Source organism: Anarrhichthys ocellatus, unplaced genomic scaffold (genome assembly GCF_004355925.1).
Source record: "Anarrhichthys ocellatus isolate YVR2014 unplaced genomic scaffold, GSC_Weel_1.0 scaffold2, whole genome shotgun sequence".
NCBI lineage: Eukaryota > Metazoa > Chordata > Actinopteri > Perciformes > Anarhichadidae > Anarrhichthys > Anarrhichthys ocellatus.
The window spans coordinates 4973942-5001379 of record NW_022280032.1 but is presented as its reverse complement, the minus strand read 5'-3'; the positions used below and the strand labels follow the sequence as shown (position 1 = coordinate 5001379).

Genomic DNA, 27438 nt, shown 5'->3' with positions numbered 1-27438 from the left:
TTGACCTATCGAAGCACAGGAGTGAATATGTACATGTATGCCGGCTGAACTCCATATAGCTGCTTCATTATCAGCACGCTGAGTCACTGCCACAGCTTTCTGGGACTCCTGAATATAACAGAGCCATCATTAATGTGCAACTGTGACATGTCAAAAATGTCATAACAAAACAAGAATCTTGCTGTTTCACACGAACACCTTTATGTTCGGTATATCATGTAAGTTGTCTGGTGCTAAAAAAACAGACATAGTTTTTCATACCTCCGTTGTGTCATGAACTCTGAAAGCTTTATCCTGTGACTTCATTTACATCTTTGATCTCGAAGGTATTGCACTTAAAGTTTCACTAAAAAAAAAAAAAAAAAAAAAAATCACACTGTTAGCTCTGTTGCCGTTGTTTGCACTGTTTGCACCATTAGCCGCTGTCTCAGCCGTCTCCATGTTGAGAGCCCTGGCATTAGATATGCTCTGATATGCTATCGTGTACGGAACCTTTAAGGGAGACGTTGAAGGGAAAGACCAGTTGAAATAGGGACGCACATCTTGTGCACTTTTCAAGTCGTCTTTCATCACTATGTGTGCGCTTCAGTGTCCGATTACCCACCCACCCACCGACTGCAGCCTCCACCATGAAATCCTCTGTCATGCTGTTCTGCGAACCGATACCCTTCATCATGTAGTGGTGGGGCTCACTTGACACAGTTCGTCAGTGGTGATGGTCTTATTCTATACAGTTGCTTAAGTCTAAGGGAGTTTGCCAGCATTTAAGTCTGGCACTCACAATTCCTACAGAATTCCCTTTAACACGTGTATTCCCTTTTGGAATTGACCGTCAAATCTGATTATACAGGATTTAAATAAATCTAAGTAGTAGTTTAACACAGTGCAGGCAGGCCATGACTTTGGTTTTAGGAATTTAGAAAAATATTATTAAGTCCAATTGCTGTTGTTGGGCCAGGATCAATCTTGTATCTGTTTTTTTTTCTGTCTACTATACAGTGAGTCCACTAACTTTGTCTCAATAACACAGCAGAGTAATGTGGAAAAAAAGGTAACGTTTTTTTAATAGAGCAGAAAAGTGAGCATTTAAACCATTATTTACACTGTTCCTTGGTTTCCAAAACAGTGCAAATGACGTCTTTTGTTTCAGTAAGATGTACATCGCTTACAGCAAAAGAAAGAGAAGTTTCCACTGAAAACATTATTTACATTTTTACATTTAAATTAAGTCACTCTGTTCCATGTTTCACCAGCTTCAGCCACTCGCACAGCATTAAGACTTTTGTGCCACAATTAGTAGAAGCTGAAAACTACAACTAAACAAACGGAAATGTGGAAAACCAATGAATCAAGCAACAATATTGATTGTAGACACACACGTGTTGTACATTTGTCTGCACTGATAGTGTTATTCATACCTGCTGTAAAATGACACATTCAAAATCAAAGCAATTCTCTTCAGAGGCCCCTTATATTCATAAGAATGGGTTTATCTTTATCTTTATAGGGACAATATATCCAACTGTTACTGAGGAAAGGTAAACATGAGTGCATGACAAAGGGGCTTTTGAGCATAATATGTATACAAATATATATTTCGTACACTACACCCCCACAGTTCCCTGTGAGGACGTTTTTCCTTCAGTGCTTTTTTGCAAAACAAGTTCACAAATGGTGCCGGTACGGGAGCAAATCATGGCTGAATAATGGCACAGGAAGCAGCCGCTGATGCACCTGACGTAGCATTCAAACAGCCACTCAAAGAGGACAATGGGTAATACAATAAAAGGAAGTAAATAATGAGGTAGATGGCAGACGGAGAATGAGTGCAACAGAAAGACTTCTTTGTGTTTCCACCTTAAAACTGAATTAATGTAAAAGCTAAAGGCTACATGTAATGCTATGATGAGAGCAGGGTCTCGTAGCTCCTTCCGTTACAGTTTTTCTTCATGAATGTGTTTCTTCATTTTCAAAGGAATTTTCTTAAGTTAGCGAGCACTGAATTGCAAATTACGAGGCGTGCAAATGAATACAAATATGCAGTATCAGGAAAAACAGCTGACGTACTATCTATGGAAGGATTTCACGTTTTTTCTTTTGGACAACAGACTCACGACTGCAGATGACTGAACGCGGCTAATTTAACAGCTCTACACGGAACAGAGGAGGTGTGATTTATATATGCAGGACATCAGTCTTCAGGTTAGTGTTTTTTTTTGGGGGGGGGGGGGGGTTACACTGTACAGGTAAACACACTTATCAAATGTCTTACCTTGGAGTATTTACATCTTCACATTTATAAATAATTGTGCATTAGTTAGTAACTGCAATCCTGAGATGCACATCACCATCTCCTCCATGAGTCTATATGCTCTCAGCCTTAAAGGCATCGCCCCGCAACAAGGTTCATGATGGCTTCCTCTGGATTGGGGGGGGGGGGGGGATTAGTACCTTCAACTCAAGCTCTTTTTACATTTCTTTACTATAAAAAAAAAAGGACCAGACAAAGAGGTCACCCTAATTGAGGATGATCTGAAAACAGCCTGGACAAAAAAAAGAAGAAAAATCCCATTTCTGACCAGAGACATTTGGATCCCTCAGCAGAGGAGGAAGTCCACACTAGAGCACTTTATAAAGAGACCAAGGGGTGAGGGGAACTGCGGGGGTCAAGGAGGGGTTACGTTTCGGTGGTGGTTGTATTTTCGTAGCTCTGCTAGTTCTGCTTGTTGCCGTACATGAGGGGAATGATGTAGACGGAGATGTCGTCTCCAGAGCCCAATCTGTCGTTGGATATCCTCCAGCCCCGATCCTTCAGAACCCCCCGTGCTCTCATTACGAGGTCCTGGGCTGCCATTGTGTACCTGCCAGAACAAAAGTGATAAATGATTAAGGCACAGTCATAGCATGGTGATAAACAATAAGATAAATGGTCTAATCTGATTATAATTAAGCACAGTATTTAACTAAGTACATCTGAGAGCAGACAGATGTGGGGGGGGGGGGGGGACTTTGAACTTTGAAAAACTAAGCTCACAGGAGAAGAAGAGTCAGAGCACCTCCTTAACAGTCTTATAAGCTTTTCCTTAACATTAGAGAAATTGCTTATCTAAATGTTTGAAAATTTGCATAATTACAACAAGATAACAGTGTTCATCCTCTCCAAATAAGACCCTAGGTGAGAGGAAGTTCAGCCCCGGCTGGCGGCTGTGTGATGAGCGAACGTGCCTGTGCTGGTCGTCGGGGTCGCAGTTTGCCAGGAAACAAGTGACCGCTTCAGCCACTTCCTGGTTAGAGAGCACGTCCCACAGACCGTCGGTTCCCAGCACCAGAACGTCATCAGCTCCATGCTCGCACTGCGCCAAAGGGTAGACTTTAACCTGGAGGTGAAGAGGGGGGGGGCAAGGGATGAAAGATGCTTGGTTTCTAGGAATCATTTGGACCTGTTTTATGAATTTTCTATGAAGTTGTGACACAAGACACTATTGCTGTATTCACGCAAAGTTGGCAGGATGGGAAGTGTTCACGCATTATACAAGAGGAAATAATATTATAGAATAGAATATCTGAATCTATTGTATTAGTTTTAATATTGGATTTAATTGTGATGTAGCTGCCAGCAGTGGTGCATTTGCAGCCAGTCTGTCACCAGTTTGTTTGCATGTCTGTGGATCTTTTCACCTTCTTTTCTACATTCCCTGTTCCATTGAGATGGGCCATGGCTCTGGTGTTGTGCATGCTGGCTCAGTGGAATGACTGTGACACATTAAATAAATCGTCCAGGACCATGATCAGTTCTATTAATTACACCTGTTTACCCTGCATTAATGGCAAAGTGGCTGCTGTGAAAAAGGGGCCTATTACGGTTGCAACAACATGACGTAAATGCGGCATAAATTCTACGTTGAATGTTCAGATTACGCTGTGATTATTTCCCCCTCAATCTTTCAAAGATATCCAAAGAGATATGTTACTGTGGCAACTCTTGTCTGGCACAATCTCTCAAATTAGTAGTCGCACTCTTTATGTTATGTTATGTAGAAAGGATAATGTGAACGAGACATAATGAAGCACAGAATTCACTCCTACCTCTGGGCAGCAGGACAGGAAGGGCTTAATGTAGATGTTGGAGTCGTGCACTTTGAGATTGTGGTCCCCCAGACCTCTGGTGACCCCGATGGTCGCCAACACACGAGCCTGCAAAACATCAGAGGCATGTAAAGCTTAACGGATATTGAAGAGTTTATTAGAACTATGATTTTGTCTTTGATGATGCTTGATATTTTGATGGCCGTCATATCTGTCGGTTATGATAACATCGTACTTTGAGTGATTTCTGAGATGTGGGGACATGTTCTCATCGCTATAATGAACTCAAACACAAGCAGTCAGACGACCAGACAAGCCAACAGTTTGAGCCAAATTACAATCAAACCATTTTATTTGGAGATATATAGATAGATCTATCTATCTATCTATCTATCTATCTATCTATCTATATCTACACATATACATATATATATATATATATACACATATACATATACACATATACACATATACATACATATATACACATACATACATACATATTTATGTATATATGTATGTATATGTATGTATGTGTACATATACATATACATATATACATATATACATATACACATATATATACACACATACATACAGATACAGGCGGCTTTCAGTGGGAATCTTTATCTGGATGGATGAGCAGCATTTCAGGCAGATAAACACAAGCTCGTCGTCGGCATCTTCAAGTTTCGTTCCCCGAGCCCCAGACGCCATCAGACTCCTTTGTAAGCTGTGCGAAACTCCTTTTTGATTCCTACTGTCGGCACAGGTCGCCACCGACGCCTCTAAAAACGGATGCTGGCGAAGGGCTGAGGGAACTGGGCTAATTGAATCTACTGTACAGCTCATGAGAAAGGGCAGCACATAAGGCCGGGGATAGGAGTATGAGGGCGAGTCGGGCCTGGTAGGACCTGGATCAGTGGAGGCAGAGAGAAGGAGACACGGTGAAAGGGAGAGCGTTTCAAAGTGGCGGCAAAGCTCCTCCGGCGAAGAAGGGGAAACATCCTGGGATTAATTGTTGAGCATTGGGGCCCAGCAGGCTGCGCGCCGGGCTTTGAAGTGCTCTGGCGTTCCTCAGCCTCGCACAAAGCCCCCCTCGCTCTATCTAGCCATCCATCTCCGTGTCTCACTTCAAAGGGAGAGGGACGCGACGTGGGCACGGCCAACTGTGCAGGGGTAAACCCGAATGTGGTTGCAGGCGGAGAGCACTGTGGTGCGACATCTGCCCCTGTCATCATTCAACCATAAATCTACCGTCTGTCTGTGTTAAATAGAAAACTAGGGAAGGCCACCGTGAGAACATATTCAGATCCATCATGTTTCCCCTCTGACCTTTACAATGCAACAAGGACAAGATGCTGCACGCCACCTCATGTGCAGCATCACAGAGGGGAAATGTCATTGTGCCGAGCTTGACCTTTTCTTTTGTGCTACGTGTCATTACACTAAAGAGATTCTCCTGCAAGTCAGTGCTTTAGCGACGTTATATTCCAATTAACATATGTCACTTTATTCCTTTCATCACATCTAACGGGTGGCTCCAGCGAGAGTCCCACCTTTTGACTCTCAGCTGTGTTAGTGCTTTGTTTTTACCTGCTGAGGGACATAAAAGCACAAAGTCCATTAGAGCGGAGGTATTCTCTGTGCCATATTGGTGCAGGATGGGAATCGTTGTGGAAAGAGGCCGGGAAGGTCTTCCACTGGCTGGCTCCTCCTCACAGAGAGAGAGGGGGGGGCTGACTAATGGTGCCCTGGTGAGCTTTGATTACAGGCGAGGCGCACAAGTCTGAGGGAATAACTCAAGCGGCCGCCGAGCACTTCTTACCTTCTTCCCTTCGCCGTAGATCAGGGGAAACTTTAGGTCATCGTCCTCGATGGTTTTATACGCCCTGCACAGAGGAGAGAGAGAGGACACTTTAATGGGGTTTTGGTTTACGACAGGCAGCGCACACGTGCCCTGGAGATACATCGCCCCCCCGTAGGCCCTGCTGCCGAGCCGACTGGCACAGAGAGAAAGAGTATGCTAGGAGGGAAAAGAGAGACGGCGAGGGGGGAAAAAAAAAATCCACCCAGACATCACAGAGCCTTAGCATATTTTAGCATAGTTTTTTTCCTTTCAAACCGATCTTGTAAAAGTCTCCCTAGCGACAAATACAGAGACGTCTATGCATGTATGAGACACTCTTGGTTTAATATTGGAATTTCTAAGACTGCATGTGTGTGTGGGTGTCTGAAGGTCTGGATGTAAAGCAGCTAAATGATGCAAGAGTATCCACGTTTACATTCCCCTGCTCTCAGCAGTGTTTAAACTTCCCCATCTGATGAATAATATACCGTCTTCAGATTGGGACCAGACAGAGCTGCAGTACAAGGAAAAAGACTGTATAATACTGTATGTATTCATGCCAGGTCTTAATTAAGATACACTTCCCCCTCTATTACTGGAGCTCAGTAGAAACCCAGCAGTCTTGCTCATAGCGAGTGTAGTTTTACTTCAGAGGAGCAGCTGTGTTACTATAAAGTACCAGAAACATTGCAAATTTTGAGCCAATTTCCAGAAGAGCTGCCAGCACAAAGTTTTCCATTCACAACTCCCACAAGAAAAATCTGGCCTCCTCACCTGGATCGAATAACATTTAGAAACAGAAGTTATTCTTTATTATATACTGGAGGAAACGTAAGAAGAGATGTCACACAAATATTTACAGTACATTTGTAATGCTTTTGATGTTAGATAAATAAAGAAACAACAGCATTACAAATGTAGTCTGAGAAGCTGATTCAAATAAACCTAAAGTCTCATTTGCAAATATCATGTGACCCAGGCCAGCCCCACACACCTTATCCAATGTATTTTAGCTGCTGTGAAGCAGATTAGCAGGGACCTGGATGCTTTTTACATTACTGCTAGTTCCACTCAGAGACACCATATGTTTCCACCTTAGGGGAGCGCTGTACTGCTGCACTCAGCACTTTTTTTTTTTAACAGTGTGCAGAGCGAGGACTATCGCGGCGAACGCAGCCCGCAAACACAGAAATACAGTTTGCAGGCCTGAGACTCTTCAGAGCGGTGAGTCGTAGAAGAGTTTCCTCACTAACGTTTGCAATATTCATGGTGTGGAAAAACCTCTAAAAACAGCAGTTTGATGATGCAAAACTTGAACTGAGCATTGAAAGAGGCTCTAATTAAGCTGGTGCAGGTCTCGCCCTGTATTTAAATAAAAGGAAGGTAAACACCTTTTCTCCTGCCATATCACTTCAAAACTTCTTTCATTGGAGTATTTCACCTTCAAGAAGTGAAGTCTCCTAAAAAAAAAAATACAACCAGACACACTCTTTATGTCCTTATTTCAAAGAGGTCTTGGTTGAAATCCCCAGAGCCTGCTGGCGGGGACAGTCTCCCTCTGGAGACTTGTGTTTACAGCCAATCCATCCTGTCAGACCTGAGATAACGAGTGTGTGACAGAAAGAGAGGGATACACATTAATCCTGTTATGATACCTGCTTCCCGCTCTGGGGCACGGAGTCCAAAAAACAGCAAGGAGAGTTGCTCAAGGGACCGCACTGTTTGACCACAACACTGAGCGCTTTCACATCCGAGGGCTGTTTGGTCGCCTGATACGTTGCAGAGTGTGACCGAAAGAGACAGAGAGAGAGAGAGTGTGGGGGATGGGAGAGGAAGAGAGGGATGCAGGGACGGGGACGGGGGTTGTATCATTCTCTCTGCAGGTGACGAGAGACAGGCAGGAGCGGAGTGATGTCACCTCCGCTCGGCGCAAAGGAGGGGGGCCAGAGAAACATTAGCAGCGTGTGCTCAGCGTCCCGATCTGCACGTGTGCTGTACATCTCAGAAACGCACACAAGCAGAGACACACACACAAACACACACACAGGCGTCGACAGACTTTGAGGTGACATTGCGGAGGGCCTGTGTCAGTGCCGGATGGATCGGACAAATTGACAGCTGGGTTCAGATAAACATTCTGGCCAACCTTGATGGGCTTTTTTTTGTGTAAGATTGAGTGGTGCTTTCCGGAGCACAGCGAGGCCAGAGTTAATGACAGTGATCCAACGACTCTCCAAATAGCATCAGTCATATCGGTACGAAAGCATAATGGGAGAAGAAGGGAAGAAGAGAGGGAGGAGCAGGAGACATTCATTGTCTACAGGAGTTGGGCGTGTGCACCAAAGAGAGACAGCTTGAGCACCGTGCATTGTCATTTATAACTGCCCTCCTATAACACCATCCCCAACCCTCTCCTCTATCTTTGCAGCTTACATTTCTCTCTGTCTCTCTAGCTCACCCTCTTCCCCACCTTTCCTCGTTGCCGTGGAGCTTGGATCTCGTCGGCCGCGGCCGACCGCTCAACATCCATCACTCCGTACATACAACGCCGCCCTCCATCCTGGACAGCGACCGCCATTACAGCTCGCAACGCGGAAGCGTCCAACTGGCCGAGGGAGGGTGAGGCAAAGAAAGCGAGGGTGGAAGACAGAGAGAGGTGGGCTGCGTGGCCTGTATGCCTTCATTAGAGCGTGGCCTTGATCATCGATGCCTTTGAGGGAATTGGATGCCTGCGTACACCCACACACACACGCAGCAAGTGGGCACATCGGCTGCACACACTGACGGGAGAGTGTACTGCAGAAAGCTGCAGAGGCATGAAAAAAAAACAAAAACAAAAAAGAAGAAGAAGATCCTTTGTACCTATAGAGCGTCTGAACTGCACCTATACAAGATGACACAATTATGTCACACCCACGCACATCAGAGCAATCCGCCCCTCCGGCTGACAGGGTACTAATTTAAGACCCAGACTTAGTCCGGGTGGTACGAGCAGAGCTGGGTTATGGGTTTAACCTGATTAAAAATACATCACAGGCCGTCTGCGCTGCGGAGACAGTAAGCAGGCGGCAGGCTGAGAGTCCTGGGCCCGAAAAGGAACACAGCCACTGACTGACCTACATCTGCTGAACCGAGCAAACACACATTCTGTTCATCTCTCCTCAGTCGCCTGCACCTCCCACTCATACACATACAGTACGTGTATAACACATGTTCTACATGGGTACTTAAGTGCAGGTACCCAAGTCCTGTGCTTAAAGCTACGGTAGGCAATGTATTACAGAAACCCCGTCTAGTTATATTTGTTGAAATTCTCTTTACAAACCGACAGCAATCAATGAATGAAATGCTCCGACAAGAAAAAGAAAAGAAAAAATAAACACAGGACTTTCAACCAGGAGATCTTGTTCAAGACGAGTGTTCGTGTCCCATGTTGAGTTACTGCGATGTTACATTCGTGACATGTTAAGATATTTGACAGACCTTTTTTTAAGCTTAACCATGATGTTTTTCCTAAACCTAACTAAGTGGTTTTGTTGCTTAAAGCTAAAGTTAAATTGTTTTTGTGGTGGTGGCTCATAATTTTACACATTCCGTGTCACCATCACGTAATGTGCTGTTATGAGGTTGTGGTCGTTTCACATATTTCTCTGAGATCCCGTTAAATAGCCATGTTTGTGATTAAATTCATTATTATATGTTTACTTGCATAACGATAATTCTGGGAAAGTGGCTTTAGAAGGAGGCCTCAAGGGTCGGGCTGTCATAAATGTAGTGGAGTGGAGTAGAAGTAGCATGAATCTACATAGAGTATCTCAGATCCATCTGCAAATATATTACTTGAGTAAATACACTTACTTTTTACAACCATCTCTTATTACTGGGAGAAAATAGTTGAATGCAGGACTTACTTGTTATGGAGTATTTCTTATTGTGGTAAAGCGCCAAGTACAATTCAGGCACAGACATAGATCATAGAGCTGAATGCTAAACATCTTTGTTTGCTGAGAATGCAGCCGATAATCATTTAAGCTACAGTGACCTCAGTAGCAGCGTGTGTAACGGAGGTTAACTTTCCACTTTGAAGAGAAAAAAATCCACTTTACACTTCAAGCTGCACCTGCACTCGTTCCCTCCCTCAGTTTGTTGTCTCTTCCTTTCCTTTTATCTCCTCTCCACATTTCCATTTGTACCTCAGTCCTTGTGTCCTCGCTGTTTTCTTCCTTTCTCACCCCTCTCTCCACTCTAAGATAAAGAGCTGTCCTTCATGTGCCCACACATTCCTTCTTACCTTCCTCTCACACACAGAAGCAGAAATGTCAAGGCGACTGCATGGAGCTCCTTCTGACAGTGAAGCTTTGAATGGCTTTTATACACTGCTGCACACTCAATAGGATGGAGATTGGCCATAAAGGGTACATTATAGGAAATCCGTCAAATGCAGATAATATCACAAAGTTATGTTTTGGCAAGGCATAATTATATGAGGTTGGCAAGCAGAAATTACTTTGAAGTGTAAGGATGTAAAAAACGTAACCATATTTTTAACAACTATGTTTTAGTGTAGTTTCCTAACAGTCACTTGTGCTTTGCATTTGACGTTAAGGGAAGAATTCAATCTGTAAATCAGTCAAAAATCAACAAATCAGTCACGCACCATCCTGACATGGTGAAGTCACGGTACAGCATCCTCTTCCCGACCTCCTTTCTCTGAACTCTCCTCGGGAATTCCAGATGTGTAAACTCGTTCCCTAATAAGTGGGGCTGCATGTAGGCCTGAGATACGGAAAGAACGGAGAAAAAAAAAAAAAAAACAGAAAAAGAATAAGATTGACATACCCTGGGGATAGGAAAAACAATTCCAGTCTATTAAGCTGGCAAAGAGAGCAGGCAGTGTAAGAGAGACAGAGCAAAGCATAGCTGGTATATCTCAACGGGAGGGGAGGTCAGCTCTGCTAATATCCGACAGCTGAGAAAGGTTCTTTCTTACCAGGAACTGCAGTCGCTGTCTCTCTGACTCCGGCGTGAACTCTGCTGACATGGGGATGACTTCCCCGGCCCGGATAATGATAGCTCTGAGGGAGAGGACCAGACGCAACAAATCTCTGTTTATTCAAACTGGGACACTGACTGCTGCAGGGCACGACGAGGTGAGCGACAGAGAAAAGACGCTTGTGCATGTGCGAAAGTGCACTCATTATGTCCACGCGAGTGTCTCACCTGCTGTCTCCAGCGTTCCCGACGTAGAGCTTCCCCAGCAAATACACCACCGCCAGAGCAGTGCAGCCACCTGAGACGTTGTAGACCGCCTTCTCCTTCTCGATCTGCACATCCTAAATACACACACACACACACACACACACACATATTAATACCAAGAGCACATAATCCAAACCCACACTCTGCACATCATCATGTTTCTAATCATCACAGCCTTCAAAAACTTTTTTCCTATCACGCAGCGCCACAAAGCATTTCAGCAAGAACCTGATACCGAGTCAAATATTACGCTGGTACTTAAAACCCACCATGATGCTATTATTAATTATAGCACCATAATGAATTCATTCATCAATAGCGTCATAAGTCAAGGAGCAATAAAGCAGAATGGAAACCAAAGGGATAGGAGGGAAAGTTTGGAACAGCCGTTGGTCATTACACCGGTTAATTAGCCCAGATTCATTTGTTGCTAATTAAACCAAAAAAAAAAAATGATTAGAAAAAAAAAAAACCCATGCTACTGTATCAATTCATTAATTAGATGAATAATTAACCTGTCAGAAAATTAATCAAAATGCAAACATACATTTGAACCAAGCTGCTTTTACACGTGGTTTAACCCTCTTTATGCTCTCTGTGGATACCGTTGATGCTAACGGGCCTTTAATGGCAAAACAGACGCAGGAAGTAATCCCGGAAAAATGCATGACCCCCTCTGGCGCCTCCTCCTTCGCATCCCTCCGTCACGAACAACCATCAACAGATTGAGTTAGGATGTAAAATGCTGGCGAACACATTTGCAGCAAGGGCCATCCCTAGCCAGTTTTCCCAAGAGGGATGTCACCCCCAACTAAAGCACGTCGCCTTCTGCTCCCGCTGCGGACGACCTGTATCAGATTACAACCGTGTGAATGTGTGCGCAGAGTCAGGAGACAGCGGTGGATCGTGGGCATAAATGTACGTGTGTTTGTGTCTGGCAGAAAAGACGGATGTGTGAGAGTCCAAGTGCGTGTAGACAGTTCTGCATGTGTGTGCATAGAAAGCAATCATTTGCGGGACCGGATGTGTGTGTGCGTGCGACTTCAGACGTTTGTGTGCATTTTTGTGCTGACTGTTTTATACGAGACAGAATTGGCGTGTGTTTGGGTGCATATGTGTGTTTTTGAAGGCCTGCACTCCATCTTCCTGTCCAGTTACAGAACAAACACACACACGCACATACCACTGTTGCTGCTGTGCACATTTTTCAAAGAGGGAGGGGGCATGAAGGAGTATGGAGGACGGTGTGTGTGTGTGTGTTGGAGAGGGTGAACAAATGTGTCCTTCACCCTAATTGAATTATGAATCTGTAGCGAGCCATACATATTTATCCTGCAATACCTCTTGCTGCAGGCAAAGTCTTCAATAATGAAAATGTCTGCATAAACATCTACACCTTTCTCCTCCCCACTTCCGCCAAGAGGAATCCAACGAGCTAAACAACCCAAAGGTGGAGACGAAACGGTGTCTGCACTTCTTCAAATTAAACTCTTTATTGTGTCCTTGAAAGAAGAAAAACAAACACCAACGACTAAGGACTGACGAATCAGGAATGACCAAATTCCACAAGAGTCCCACATGACATCATATGACCACATCATCCATTACAACAAAAATAACTAGTCTGTAGTAAACTGTAAACTGAAATCTACGTCAGGGACACACCAAAGAACACCCCTCATTATGTCCAATGGCTCATAGAAGATGTGAGTGAATGTTTAATAGCTTTTATAAACTATTTTATTCAACATATTGTCTTGAAGGCCACCATCTTCGTAGAAGCTGTTCTGCTTACCAGCAACAAAGAAGAAGAGAAGGTTCGACTGCTTTGGCAAAAGCTGATGTTGAGTCACCGTACTACCTATGAGCCACAGGTCAGGCCAAACACCCGTCTCCATGCTGTTTGCTGCGTTATCCATTAGTGAGTTTGCAGTATAAAAACCTAAAGCTATTAGTTCTAAAAACAGAGAAAGAAAACAGAGCAACGGCAGAAAAACCGGTCGAACGTCAGAAAAGATGGAAAGCTCTGCTGACGGTAATTAACTGAATCAATCATTCCAACTGATAAATCGGCGGCACATCAGCTGTTTTTGAAGGGGCCAGAAGCACCTTTGGGCAAATTCTCCGGCTAATGCTCCTTTAATATAGAGCACAATAACACACATTGTTAGGAATAATTCAAAATCCAATGGAAAAATCTCTTTCACTTTTCATCAAGGGCAATTAAGGGCGATGCCAACTTCCGGGTTGGCCTAAAAAAATACATCATCGCTGCAGCACTCTATATCTTTACAAAGCAAGTTGTTTGCTGCTATAATGATGCTCTGAATGTGGAATAAAGCCACTTTAACATAGAGCATAAAAACAAGGGAGGATGTAAATAGTTGAGGAAACAGTTCTAAACAATGTGGTAACAAAAAAAAACACAGATTGTGCCTTTAGTTTTGAGATATTTATCTGCAAGTATCAGTCAGTGTCAACTGTGGTAATTGGTCGAAGGTCAGGAAGAGGGCGGGACAAATAAAAAACTGAGATTTGTGTGTTTTATGGCGCGTCTGGTTTAATCTGTCGGACTACGTACGTCCTGTTCCTCCAGGACTGACGCTGATCAAGTATTGAAGTATTGAAAAAGAGCACAGCCAACTTGTATAGATCTACTGACAGGTTTGACGTTTCTATGTTTAGTAGGACAGGGCCTCACATTAAGCCCTTGTTTTACTCGCCCAATGGCCAGATTTACTTGTCAAAAATTAACAAATGAGTAAAATCAACAGACATTTGTACAGTCAGACCAAAAAATGTCATCTATCCTTTTACTTTGTTATTGTCATATACAGTATAGTGGCTATGTGCATAGTCGGCAGTCACCGCTATGATTTCACACTTGAGTTTGTGTACAGATTATTGAAATAAGATATGGCATGACATACTGAGCTTTATAGGCTGATCAGGCTAGCTGTTTCCCAGTTTCCAGTCTTTGTGCTAAGCTAAGCTAACTGTCCGCTGAATAAAAGCCAATAAGCAAATTTCCCAAAATGTTCAACGAATGCTGATAGCACACATCATAAAGTGAGGCATCAAACATTCCCATGATGGTGAGATGTCAACAAGTGGCAGTCTGCACAAGTGGAGCTCAACCTGCCCACACACACACACGCATATACACAATACCAATTAGAGAGGCTACAAATAAATGTTCTATACTAAAGACGATCATACGAGGCCGGTGAAATCATCTCCCCTCTCTCTGAAACGGGCCCACCTTTTGTTTCCGAGTTGTTTTTGGTGTTTACACCCCCCCCCCCCCTGAGTGTTCAGTAGCCGCCTCATACACACCGGCCACTGCCACAGGAATGCAGTGAGAAATTAAAGGCGGATCCTGCTGATAAGATAAAGAGACTCAGTGACCTCTGACACAACGATTTAGAGTGATACCAAACCTCCCCAGGATTCTAGTGACATTTTCTTAAAGAATGAGCTTCATTAAAAAAAAATAAGACGGGGGGGGGGGGAATGCTGCCAAAATCTACTTTTGGGTAGTTACTGAGCAAAAGTAGAAGTTGGGTTCCAAGTGGAGATGTGTACCATGTGGAGCAGTTTGCAATTTTCACAAAAATGATTACTGAAATAAAAATAAATGACAGCTGTGGAGGAAAGTAGACACTGTTTTTCCAGGTGGTTACAGCATTTTATCTCGCCTATGGGCTCCAATTACAATTAGTGAGACACTGAGCAATGCACTGGAAAGTATAGTTCTCTGAAGAACAACTTTAGACCACCATTAGAGAGCTTTGTAGCTGCAGGGATTGAGGTACATTGTGACTGCAACGTTTGAAATGGTGGATTTCAGTGCAATTCCCCTTAAAGACAGAGAGAGGACACAGAGGGTACAGAGTGCAGATTCAGAGCGGGACGAAGAGCCAGAGAGGCACGTGAGTGAAGAGACGGGAAGCAGAGTGAGGCATAGAAGTCTGCTGATAGCTCGGAGCCGTGAGTAGATACGTTTCTGACAAGGAAACAAAGAGAGAAAAACACAGAAGCAGCAAAGAAACTACTATTTACTATTAAAAGTGGATCCTAATTCCAGTAACATTTGAATCTTTATGCTGAATCATGTAAAAAAAACTGAATTGTGCAGATTACTGCCATGCTATTTTAACAAATTTCATCGTGACGTAACAGTGTGCAACTGTAGTTCACAACACACAATCCTCATGACTCTGAAGCAAAAATCACATCATCATTAACCATAAATTCACAATAGACCTCAATTAATTAACTGATCCTCATACAACCATTACTTACACCTACACACGCCATAACTGCCCCAATACTCTTATTTCCCTTTCTATGGCCATGTACTTTGGTAAGAATAGGTAATTGCACACTACCATCTAGTGGTAAAGAGGTGGAAACACTATGCAATTGTATTTTCTAATTTGATTGAGCTGCCAGATCTGATTTAACCTCCCCCAGTGATCTCACTCACAACACAAACGTTCAAAAGCGTTGGTGCAGTGTTGACCTTACTGGAAGATAATTCTGTGTGTCTGGTGTAACCTGTTTCTAAGACCAGGCGGCTGTGGTTTACAGCAGCAGGACATCACAGATTACATTTGATCTGTTGTCAAACACAAAAGTAGGCGTCTAATAGATGTTATTCATGATTTTATTATTTGGTTAATATAGTTTTATTCTATTTTTAATGCCATACCCAAAAGTCTGCATATTGCTTCATTTTTTTTCACTTTTATTCATGAATACATTATGTATTGTAAATTTGTGTATATTAGTCGATTTAATCAATGGACAGAATATAAATTAGCTATTTTCATAATCAATTTAGCGTTTGAAGTACTTTTTTTAAACATAATGAGAAAAAAATACTGTTTCCAGTTTCTCAATTGTGAATAGTTTCTGGTTATTCTTCCATGAGAGTAAACCATGGCCTCTGTGAACTTGTGATGGGCAATGTTTGGTAAATGATTACAAGACAATAATCACTGGATTACTCCACAATAAAAACAATAGTGAGGTGGAGCTTGAATCCTCATTGTAAAGGAAATGGCAAATGCATGTATCAAAAAAACCTAAGACTAACACTTACAGTTTTGATTGCAGGCTTGCATTTAACAGACATTTCTGTGTCTTTCATTTTTCCAGCATATCGTTGCTTCCAAGCAATTTCATTTTGAGAAAAGGGCATGCCTAGCCTTTTTTCTCCAAATACACATATAACCAGGAATGGAGGCAACTCTGGGCGATTTAACAGGGGGGGGATGTCCAGTGTTATTCTGGGAATTGAAAGAAATCACTAACTGAAGTAGCACAAGGAACTTTAAGGGAACAATGTTCCTCCGTGTTCTGTAATTTTAATGGTGTGCACGGTATTTTCATTGCAAACGCCTCTTACCATGTCTTTGAAAGCATTCTCGATGGCTCCGACCACCAGGCTCTCGTGTGAGACCTTCTTCTCGGTAAAGAAGCGCGTGGGTGGGGTGCTGGGTGAGCCGGGAGCTCCTGCGGCGCCGCGGAGGGACGCGGCCCTGGTGAGGGCGCGCTGGGATGTCGGGGTGAGGTGGTGATTGATTGGCTCCTCCCCGAGGCACGTGGGGGTCGTCAGGTTCGGATTGCAGACGATCTCCATCACCTCCTGAAGGTGCAGGGCGATGTGGTGATGTAGAAGGCGGGCAGCCACTACAGCCGCCCCAGAGCCGGCGTGGCCATCAAACATCGCCCAGTAGATGAAGGTGAGGTTGTCAGAGCTTTCCTGGATACAGATAGGAGTCAAACACACATCAGACGATGACACGTTAATCCATTGTGTCAATATTTGCATCTACGGGATGCGTCATGTAATCAGAGGAGCTCTGTCAGGTTACTTTTATTTGTACCCGTAAGTAGACTTGATTTGCAATAGAAGGCGAGGCATCCATCTCGACACGCATCACAATCACAGACAACCGTGATAAAAGTTTGTCTTGTTGACCTTGTCAGGCCTTGCATTCTCACTTCTCATCCAACTAGCGACTGAAAATCCATTTATTTTCAATGGAGAAACATCATCTACTGTGTGAATGATCATTACGTTTGTCAGCTGAGAATACTAGTCATGGATTGTATTTGAAGTCTTTATTGTCACCTGTAGTCCACAAAAAAATTAAATAATCAGTGTCTACATGGTTCCCTATTAATAATGTTCAACAGGTTCTCTAACAGTCAGAAGTAGACATGAGCCAATCAAATATTTCTTACTCCAAGAGTTAGGTTTGTATTAGTATTTTTCACGATCATCAAAATGAATGAAATGTATTAACTCATCATCCAAAATGACTGCTGTGGTTACTTACCTGGAGGGATTCAATCTCAAGATACTGTACATTTCAGAAATAGGAAATAAGAAAAACAAAACAAACATATTTCAGCTCTACGTGGCTTTTCTCTAAACTTTGTTTTTTTATTGCGATATACTGGATAGTTGTACTTCTTAAGCACTCTACATGTAGGGGAACGACACAAAACATTTAGTATGCAACATGTGGCGGGTGGTAATGAATAGATAGTTGTGTAAAGGGTCACAAGCAGAAAGGTTGGGAAACACTGATGTATACCGTCTCCGTGACCAGAAGAATAGAATCTCTTGTTCAATGCCAGGTTGGACCGACTTTAGCCCCGAGTGCAGGGAGACTCCAACAGAAAGCTACGCGCTCCAGGTGTCAAAGCCGCCTCAGGCAGACATTAATGATTCACACACGTTGCACAAACTTCATGGGCGAAAGCTCCATTCTATTGACACTGCATCTAAATTCATCCCATGCTGTAGGTGTTCAGAGGGAACGCTTTGAGGCTCTCATTCAATGACGTCTTGTGATCTAAAAGTACCCTTCATCCAGCAGCGGTTGCCCAACCTGGTCTGCTATGATGTTAATGTTAATGTAATGCTCTGGGATCAATGCTGAAATACGCAGATTTTGTGTTCCAAAGCTGGATACTGTCATCTGTGGTGATCTACAAAGTGCTCCCTCCCACATAGCATTTTAGACAATGTGGCTTGTGATCCAGTTCAATCGTCGCACATCTTTAAGTTTGCCGCCTTCAAAAAGTGCAGCGACTCTGTGATTTTTCCCGTCCCCCTTCCCCCCCTTCTGGAGCCAATGGCCATGCTTTGTCCACTCTGTTAAGATGCACATTTAACTCCCTTCTACGTCAAACAACATTAAAGTACAGACATTGAGTTGCTATTGCACATATTTCATCATGACATAACAATTATGTAAAGTGGAAAATAGAGGGCTGTTTGTTCTGCAAAGGCAGAGCTTATACTGCTTTTTTCTGGTCACCGTGTGGGGATCATTGCTAGCATACATTTCTGCACACACTAAAAATCTGATTTTCTAAATATAGTGCAGGCAGGTTCTACAACATGAGCCTATGAAGCAAGCAAAGAAGCACTACAAAGGCTCTACACTACTCTTATCGGTCTAGTATCACTGCAGTAGTGAGTCATGAGGTACTTGCATGAGCTTGCTGTAGGCTCTGGCTGGGCTTGAGTAAAGTACTGGTGGGCTGAGGAGAAATGTTAGCAGCAGTATTACTTTATTGTACACAACATACTGTACTTGCAGCAGGACACGTGTTGAACTTTAAAGCCTGTGTGTTTCTGTGAGCAAATGTACTCGTATCCGCCTGCCCATATTAGTGGCTGTCAAGAGCTGCTGGAGGCCGAGGCTGCGATGTGTGAAGGACGCTGTGCTGTACGCCCCAGTAAACCGCTGATGGGACTGGATGAGGAGACAGTGGGTCCCAACAGCAGAACCCCCCCGGGGCATTCAAGGACTACATCCACTCTGACCATTACCTGGATTTCATCAGTGAATAAATGCTAAAATGTGGACGCTTTGAGTCTGTGACCCTATTGACATGTTATCAAAAATATGGCTCAGGATTAACATTTTTACTTGAACTGAAACATTAAATTATTATTTTTTAAATTCTTATTTAGCCATGTTTAAAATTTCGACTTAAAAATGTAATAAATTAAGGAATAACATGACTTGTTTAACTATTTTTTTTAGAAAGAAAATTTTCACCTCACTGAAGTTTTTTTATTGTTTTTTTCTCAAATTTTTCTTCAATACCCAGAAATCATGATGTCAGCAGCATGCATATTTGTCCACGTACAAGCCAAGCAATTAATCTTACTTTGGTTTGTATTTTATTCTCCACAGTGTAAGAAATACGACTTTGATTGACTCTCGAGACCCTCTGAAAGTCTCAAGAGTTCAACTTTGGGGGCGTCTTGGGAAAGATCTGTTTCCTCTTAAATTGCCATTGAATACCGGGTTGGTTCTGTTAAGGCCTTCCTCCGTGGGTGGCATTGTTACAAATGGCAGGCAGTGTGAATATTGTGTATTTTATAAAACCTAATGTTGCCCCGTACAACCTTAAAAACAGTGGATCTTTTCAAGGTAACAGAATGTTTTACGATCTCTAGCCCATGGTTGCTGTGACTGAATTGTGATAGACCTGCTGGGAGAGAGTGAGGTGAGGGTGCTGTGTGAATTCTGTTGCAAGTAGTTAATTAGTAAGCGGTTGTGTGCGTGGCCGTATTGTTAACGATATTAGCTTTGGTGATGTGTGTGCATAGCGTATGAAGCCTAGTTGATTGCGTTGACTTGCATCCATGAAATCTATTCACAATGGCTCTGTGTAAGACTTCAGCACAACACTGGAGCACTAGGCACCCCCCCCCCCGATGCCACCGGGTATTTTGCACGCTGGTTCTCCAGTTTTCACTCCTCACCTCCCGTGGTCATAAAATGTGTCCGCAGAATGTCAGAGATGGTGAAAAGCTGGATATTTCCTGATGGAACCAGACTTGTGTGTTTGACTCACCGGGCACTCCCGGGGGCCCGAGCCCTCTCCATTGGGCAGGGAAGACCTCCTGCGGGTCGTAGGGGTCCGGTTGGGTGTGGAGATTCCTGCAGGTCTCCTTTTCACCACCAGCACCTCACAGCAGGCCTGGTCCTCATTTAATGTGCTTTTTCCTGCATTGATCACCCTAAATGTAGAGGGGATAAAATGACAGAAAACAGGGAATTTAACACACATAACATAAAAGATAAAGAGATAATAACAATTAATTACAAATCAATATAAGATGATATTAAATAAATTAGGGATATGACATTAAAAAGCCTTATATATTACAATACCTTTGACCATATAAATTAACGAAATCCCTAAATCTAGTAGTGCTAGATAGGCGGGAGTGATGTGTGCACTAAACAGAAGTTTGAATAATAAATACAATACTCCGCACAATCAGATGGCTGAGAAGACTACTCAATATTTTTTAATGATCTTCCATGTTTCTAGGCTAAAGAAAGTCTTCTTTATGAAAAGTTATTCAAATTATTTTTAAAAAACAGAACAAGGGTTCGGTCAACGGAAAGAGCAGAAAGAGACAAAGCACTCTGAGCAACAAGACAAGACAGGAACAGTTACCTGTTTCAGTGTCAAGTGTACAATAATGCCTATAACAAGCTGAAATATTAACAGGCAATGCTGTTTTAGCAAAGCTGCACTTAAGACTTCAAATGGAAATAGATGGTTAGTACTATTGGAATTGGATCAGGCGATATCAGCTAACAAAACACCCTTTGAACCTATTCAATCTAACTGCAGAGGGTACAACAACAAATCGGGTTCCCACTATATTTAGAGCCAAACAGCACTGTTGTGGTTCAATAAGACTTGCGTTTCTCTGCACTGGAAAACAGATTCAAAATCAAAAGGGTATTTAGAGGAAGAAATGGTTAATACAGTGTTCTCCCCTTGCATGCAACCACTCAAATCATTTCAAGCACATCAGAAACAAAAACAGTTTGGTAACAGCTGCCTTGGATTATACTTGCACATGTCCTGAATGTTGGTGGTGAAAGGTGAGACACAGCTGCAGGTAATTCAAGGGCTCCAATATCCTCCATATAGCAATCTCCTCCGAGCTGTGACCTTTAATCCACATGACATTCTTAGGAGTATAAACCCTTTACAAACTCAATTTCTGTTTCCCTTCATGGCAAGCATATATTTTTTTCCAATAATAAAAAGGGAGACAATGTGAGATGAAGTCAGCTAAATACACACTCTTTGAATACACATTTCAATTTGAGACCCACGCATGTAGGTGAGAGGACAGAAAGATACGTAAATATGTATTATACAACCCCTGGCAGATGGTGTACTGCTGCTGCGAGCTGCTGTAGTCGTAGACAAACACACGCTGCTTCACAATACTCCGGGCATTCTGGATTTAGCCACACCGTAGGAGATGCTAAGTCTACAGTGGCCCTATTAAAACGGTGCACATGGTATCTTATATAATTGGAGCTCAAGAAGTTAGATGGACAGGGACAAAATGCGAAATCTAAATTTATATTTTTGTTAATGGAATTTTATCACTTTTTATGTCAACAGACATTTGTCATAAAAATACATAGTTATTATGCTTTAAGACTCAGAGACTGGTAGTGTGTCTCTTTAAGCAATGTCTCAAGTGAGACTCACATCAAATAAATGAGACATTATAAGGCTACCTGTTGATATGAGAGGCAGCCATGATTACTTCCCTGTGGAGGATCTTATATAAATAATCCTAATTGGTCCTGGGAATGAAGAGCACAGACCCTCTGTCTCCAGCTAAGAAAACACCGTGGGTTGTAAAAGCGACAGGATATTGACTGGGCAGACCTTCGCTCAGTAAGATTGATTTTAATTAGAGTCTTACACAATGGGCTATTCACCACTTCCCTGTCCTGAAAACTAATAATAGCACACACTCCCTGCGGTGTGTCAATAAGACAGGTTTACATGAAACACCGAATTTGCCTACTGAGCAGTGGTGTCACGGACCATAGTTGATCAGTGAGCCGTATGGATCCTCCATCACAGTGTGTATACACAGTTTAACCATCATAGTGTGAAATAAACTTTTACTGACGATCGTCACTGGTAGATATTCAGTAAGAAATATGCGATCAAGAGATCGGCATTAATGCTTTCTAGTCACCGATCCCTGATAATACTACATTGTAAATGCATTTATGTCATGATGCGTTCCTGCTCTATTCAGTAAAAACGTGTGTTGGGTGTGTCAATTATAACGTTATCATGATGTCATGTCACATTATGCAAGTATACAGTATGTGATGTGTAGGTAATGTGTTCAACTCCTTCCCCTAACTTCATACGATGAATAGAGGCCACAAACCTCAGACACCATCATGCGTGTCTGAGACCAAAGCGCTGCAGGGAGCCGCGGTCATTTGACCCTGGAACGGTCACAAGATTAAAGACAGTTGAGCTTTGGAGCCTTTCATCTCTGATGTGAGAGGAGACGCCATCCAGACCCTGAGGCACGGGTTGTGTCCGAGAGCAGGGCTGTCATATTTGGTTACCCCATTTCACTTCTTCCCATTTGAGACGATGGCATGACCTTAATTACTCTGTCAGAGCTGTAAACTACCGTGTGCCTGCTTTGTGGGAGTCTCTTTCTATTTCGGCAACACATGACCTGAAGTTTTGTTCCAAAGGCATTATCAGACACCACCGGGTCGTTTATGGGACATTCTGAAACCTATCTTCATATTCCAATATCATTGCCACATATTTTATATCTATATTGGCCCTTTTAAATGTTTTGCATAACTTCTTATTGCAGATTTTAGCTATGTTTAAATAATACTTATTTGCTATATTCCTTTGCATCTATTTTTCTACTGTACTTTCTGCTGCAATGTCTCAGTTTTCACAAAAGTCATTTAAGATAAGGATAAGAATGATCCGACGGTGTTCTTATGCAAGTGCGTAACAAGTCTCGTTCAATCTTAACTCGTAGTTGAGCCTCAGGTTGAGGAAAGCTGGCCCTGAACTGAGGCAGCATTACGTTGTTTCTGCCTCAGAGCGATGTGGCCGTGTTGATGTAGCAGAAACAACACCAGAACATGTGCTGTATCATGTGATTAAGCAGTGGCAAGCTTTGTGTGTAGAACAAAAAAAAAGTGGTGGTCATGTGGTTCCTCATGACCTCTCCACATTGACTTAATTTAGCTCCTTTACAGTGAAAAATAGTAGAAAAGACTAAAGAAAAACCAAGTGGTATTATGGATAAACCGGCATTAACGATAGGTTTGTGTTGTGTTTACCCTTTTTAATCTTGTAAACACATGCCCTACGTTTATTCAAAAACACCCGCTTCATACTGTTTAACATCTACTTTCTTATCTCTGTTCCTTTAACTTAGATATCAATACTAAGTACGTCACTCTACAAACAAAACATACGGTGTGCAGTGGTGGTGCTCGTGTTCAGTTTATTGATTAAGTATTGATAGGACTGCTGCTGAGGTTGCAAAGTTGTGTTGGTACTGGGTCAGTAGAGTGAAAGGGATAATGAATGAAAGAGAAGCTTTGTCACAACTCATTTTCCCTCTCAGTGCCACTACTCTCCCATTGCAACAAGCAAGCTGGAGGAGGTGACGAGAGGAAAGACGTGGAGGAGAGGGGGAGTGAAGGTGAAGCCCATTTGAACCATGTTGAAACTCTAAAGAATTGGCTTTGGCATCAATCATTCCACCACTGGAGAGATGTCTGTCTACTATATTTTATGCTCATTGCCAGCCTTGATTAACTTGTTGAACATCACTTTTAATCAAACCACAGCTTTTTCGCTGCCTCGCCTCTCGTACCATCACTGGTCTCCCTCCTAGAAAGTAGCTTGGAGCTAAAAAAAAAAAAAAAAAAAAAAAAAAAAAAAAAAGGTAGAGGAGGGTGGAACCAAGTTCTCCAACACAAATATCAATATAAACATACAGAAGGTATGAGTATAGACCAGGTTAAGTAGTCATGTAACTAAGGCTGCAAGTAATGATTGTTGTCATAATCTATTTACCTCTCAGTTAATTCAGGGATTTATTGATCACGTTTTCATTTGACTGCACCCAAAGAATTCAGAGGAAGGGACCAGGACTTACTTAGAGTGTACAAACTGCTGTATGTGTACACTAGCCGGAATTTAATGATGTAAACTAGTCATATTATTACCTTATTGAGGTATGTCAACTGTCACTTGGCAGCGAGGTCGACCCCAAGCTCGAACACCGACTTCCTGGAGAGAGCGCGCCTGATTTAACTCCACTGAAGGCATCAGACGCAGTTTCCGCCTCGTTTTTTGGAAATGCAAAGCGGCACTGTGAACTGCACCCCAACAGCGAACTGAGTGCACAAGGGCAGAATCATTCGTGTTTGGAGCTGGTGTATACACAATGGGTGGGAAACAACCCAGGGAAGGAAAAGCAGCAGTACATGTAGCCTGTCTGCAAAAGTGCGCCGGAGAAGAGAAGGCGGTGAGCAATATTCACTGATCCATTCAGATGATTGTGCTCACTGGACCTGACAGTGAACCCACTCAGCGACGGGGGAATCAGAGTCCTTCTCGTGGAGCGTGGAACTGCTCTTCCTGTCTCCACGGGGAGCAGCTCTGTGAGCCAGGATAACCTCAGCAGTCAGGATGTTGAAATGACCCCCAACAGCTAACCCAGAGACCCATCGCTATCTGACCCTGTTAACCCTCACATCATATCATCTCATATGGACTCGGTATTTCTCCACTGGCAGTACGATTTCACAATAACAAAACCCGCTGGTCAGCCAGCTGCTGACAAATCCCCAGTATGGCTCAGTCCTGGCTGATGCTACGCCAAGCTGGCACACACACACACACACACACACACACACACACACTCCTGGCAGCAGCATGACATCTCTTCATGAAGTAGGGCTGTTCAACTGATCCTGTAGAATTATTCATTCTGTTTAAGTAAGAAACAGAAACCCCAGTACAATAATTGGCTTTGTGTTTTAATCATAAACTAGCAATCATTAGGAGTTAATAATGAAATACACAATTAGCAAGAAAATTACAAAAAAATCTGTATTATCATTTTAACTGGAATTATGCAACCTACTTTAGAACATAGGAGTGGGTGATGGTTTCCTTTCTTTTCTGTCTTGAGATTAAAAAGTCTTCATGGCAGATTAGAGGAGGAAGCATAGTGGAGGGCGTGTATGAGAATCAAAGGATTTCTTCAGGCAGAGACCATATAGACCTATCTTGTACTGAAACAGTCAATTAATCAAAAGGTCAATCAATTGAAATGTTATCAAGGAGTGAGGGAATGAGACCGACAACATGGTCAGTTGTGTCGAAGCCCTGCATTGGCTGACTTCAGATGACCAGCACTTGCACGTCGTTGGGTTCTCAGCAGGACGGCTGAAGTTGAAACATTCGATGCAAAGAGATAATGGGGAGTGTCTGCACACAGCGTTCCCACTTAATGTCTAACATCATCGATTAAACGATGAAGCTCAAGGAAACGGGCGCTCTATCATCACAGCATATCAACAGCGTGATGATAAGACTTCATGTCATGGAAAAAAAACAAAACAGAATTTATAGATCCAGGGCACTGAACGGCCGTGTTGATAGGATCGCCTCAAGGACTGAACTGTGACCTGTACAGTTATGAGACAGCCTTCGCTAATCACCAGACCACCCCGAGACTCCCGTACTCGACTGTGTCCCGTAATCGACACAGTTTATAGAAGCAAAGGAATAACTTTGCTTTTAGTGAGTCAAGCTGCTGCACTGGATGCTGTTTATAATATGTCCTTTTAGAATTACACACAGCCAGTGTATTACAGCCTTGGCAGGAAGGTGCGGGGAGCCAAATGGATTGTGAACGCCCAAAGACAAGATGTGATATCAATAATACAACGGATGATCTCAGGTCCGGTTCTGATTCTGGTCTCAGGTGTCAAGTATGGAGGAGGATGGCTTTTAGTGTCTGACAAGAAGAACAGGAGCAAAGATACCTAAAGTACACGGTCAAGTTTTACTGGCTTTACCGAGAGACAGTACTATTAATACTATGCGCACAACATAGCAATGAAACAGGTTAAGTGGTAAACTCGGTGACTTTTCTACCTATTTGTGCGAGCTTTCCTGACCAGCCTCATACATACAGGTTCCATTAAATCACTATTCAAAGGGTGCAGTTTGTTCATCTCAATTTCTTAAAAATAACAACACAATGATCTTCTGTCTTACAGTGAGCCTGCACCTATAACAAGTTTGAGGTGTTTTTGCATCATTAGTACTGCATCACAATAATAAAGCACTCCTTTATGGCCTAGATTACAGAGACCTTATCTGTTTGTGTCCTATAGGCAAATGTGATGTTTATCCCTGAAAGGCCATGCTGCTTCACCTTGGCCTATTTCTAATGTTGGCTCCATATGAATCATGCCATAATACAAATAATAATAAAAGCGGCTGGTGCTCATGTTTACGCCTTGATGAGTGATCTCAAGGTTTTCGGGGAAGGACGCACTTGGAAAGGATGCTCTTGTGTGCTGTGCGAGCAAAGATGGACGCATACAGGTTACTCACTCTGCGTAGCCGGTGGACCACGGAAGCCGTTTGCTCTCCTTCAGGATGAGGATCGGTCTCGCAATGTGATCCGCCGAGCACTCAATCTCGTCCAGCGATAGTCCCAGGAACTCCGGTCTGCTGTACGGGTATTTCAGCGGCAGATCCGAGCCGCCGGGGTGGTCACCGTTAGAGCCACCAGCCATCATACCTCCCATAAAATTGGCCACCGCCGATTTCACCCGCGTGAGCATGGTCCTACTGCAGCGTGGGTCCAGGCGATGCGATTGCGCGAGTCTCCCCCCGCCCAATTGATCCCCGCACGGCGACGCAGTTCCGCGGCGTGAAAGGTGGACTCAGAGCGGCCGTGAAGACGCATTCAGCCCAGCGCTCCCCTCGGTTGAACGCGGAAATAGAAGACAACTCAAGGCAAGCGGCGCAGGCACGCTGGTCATGTGACAACAAACCGGTTGCCACTGGTGGATTTGGTCGCGCAGGCATCTCAGTTGAGGAGCTTTACTGTTGACTGTGCTGGAGGTCAAAGTTTGCGTAATCCCGGAGTGACGATTACCTCCTGGGCATGGTGCAGCGCAGATGGGCGCAGTCATCGAACTGGGCTTTCCTTGTTCGGATCATAAAGGTCACAAAATGATTAGAAGATTATCTCTTTCTCAGAATAAGCAGATATTTCATGTAGCATATGTCCGAGATATGCACGAATAAACAGGCTATTTCTTTGGTTTGACTAAAATGTC

General features: G+C 43.2%; 1 protein-coding gene across 2 annotated transcripts; it reads right to left on the bottom strand.

Annotated features, from left to right (window-relative positions):
- Positions 1-1040: 1040 nt before the first annotated feature.
- Positions 1041-27149, bottom strand: ppm1h (protein phosphatase, Mg2+/Mn2+ dependent, 1H). Of its 2 annotated transcripts, XM_031861432.1 has the most exons (11): positions 26705-27149; positions 20090-20255; positions 18713-18760; positions 16608-16964; positions 11156-11268; positions 10926-11010; positions 10593-10711; positions 5915-5978; positions 4087-4194; positions 3226-3377; positions 1041-2861 (listed from the first exon to the last, which is right to left on the bottom strand). In XM_031861432.1, the coding sequence occupies exons 1-11, from the start codon at positions 26935-26937 to the stop codon at positions 2714-2716; spliced, it is 1593 nt and encodes a 530-aa protein (XP_031717292.1). In that variant the 5' UTR covers positions 26938-27149; the 3' UTR covers positions 1041-2713. The 2 variants fall into 2 exon arrangements, with proteins under 2 accessions (XP_031717292.1, XP_031717283.1); XM_031861423.1 differs by lacking the exon at positions 18713-18760 and having other exon boundaries at positions 26705-27051.
- Between the last annotated feature and the right edge of the window lie 289 nt (positions 27150-27438).

What these genes read in the sequence shown, in the direction of transcription:
- ppm1h (XM_031861432.1), bottom strand. Translation starts at nt 26,937, where the DNA reads ATGCTCACGCGGGTGAAATCGGCGGTGGCCAATTTTATGGGAGGTATG. An exon ending in GACTTCACCATGTCAGGATG is followed by an intron (nt 5,979 to 10,592) that starts GTGCGTGACTGA and finishes TCCTCTGTGCAG; the next exon opens with GGCGTATAAAACCATCGAGG. An exon ending in TCCTGTCCTGCTGCCCAGAG is followed by an intron (nt 3,378 to 4,086) that starts GTAGGAGTGAAT and finishes CTTCACCTCCAG; the next exon opens with GTTAAAGTCTACCCTTTGGC.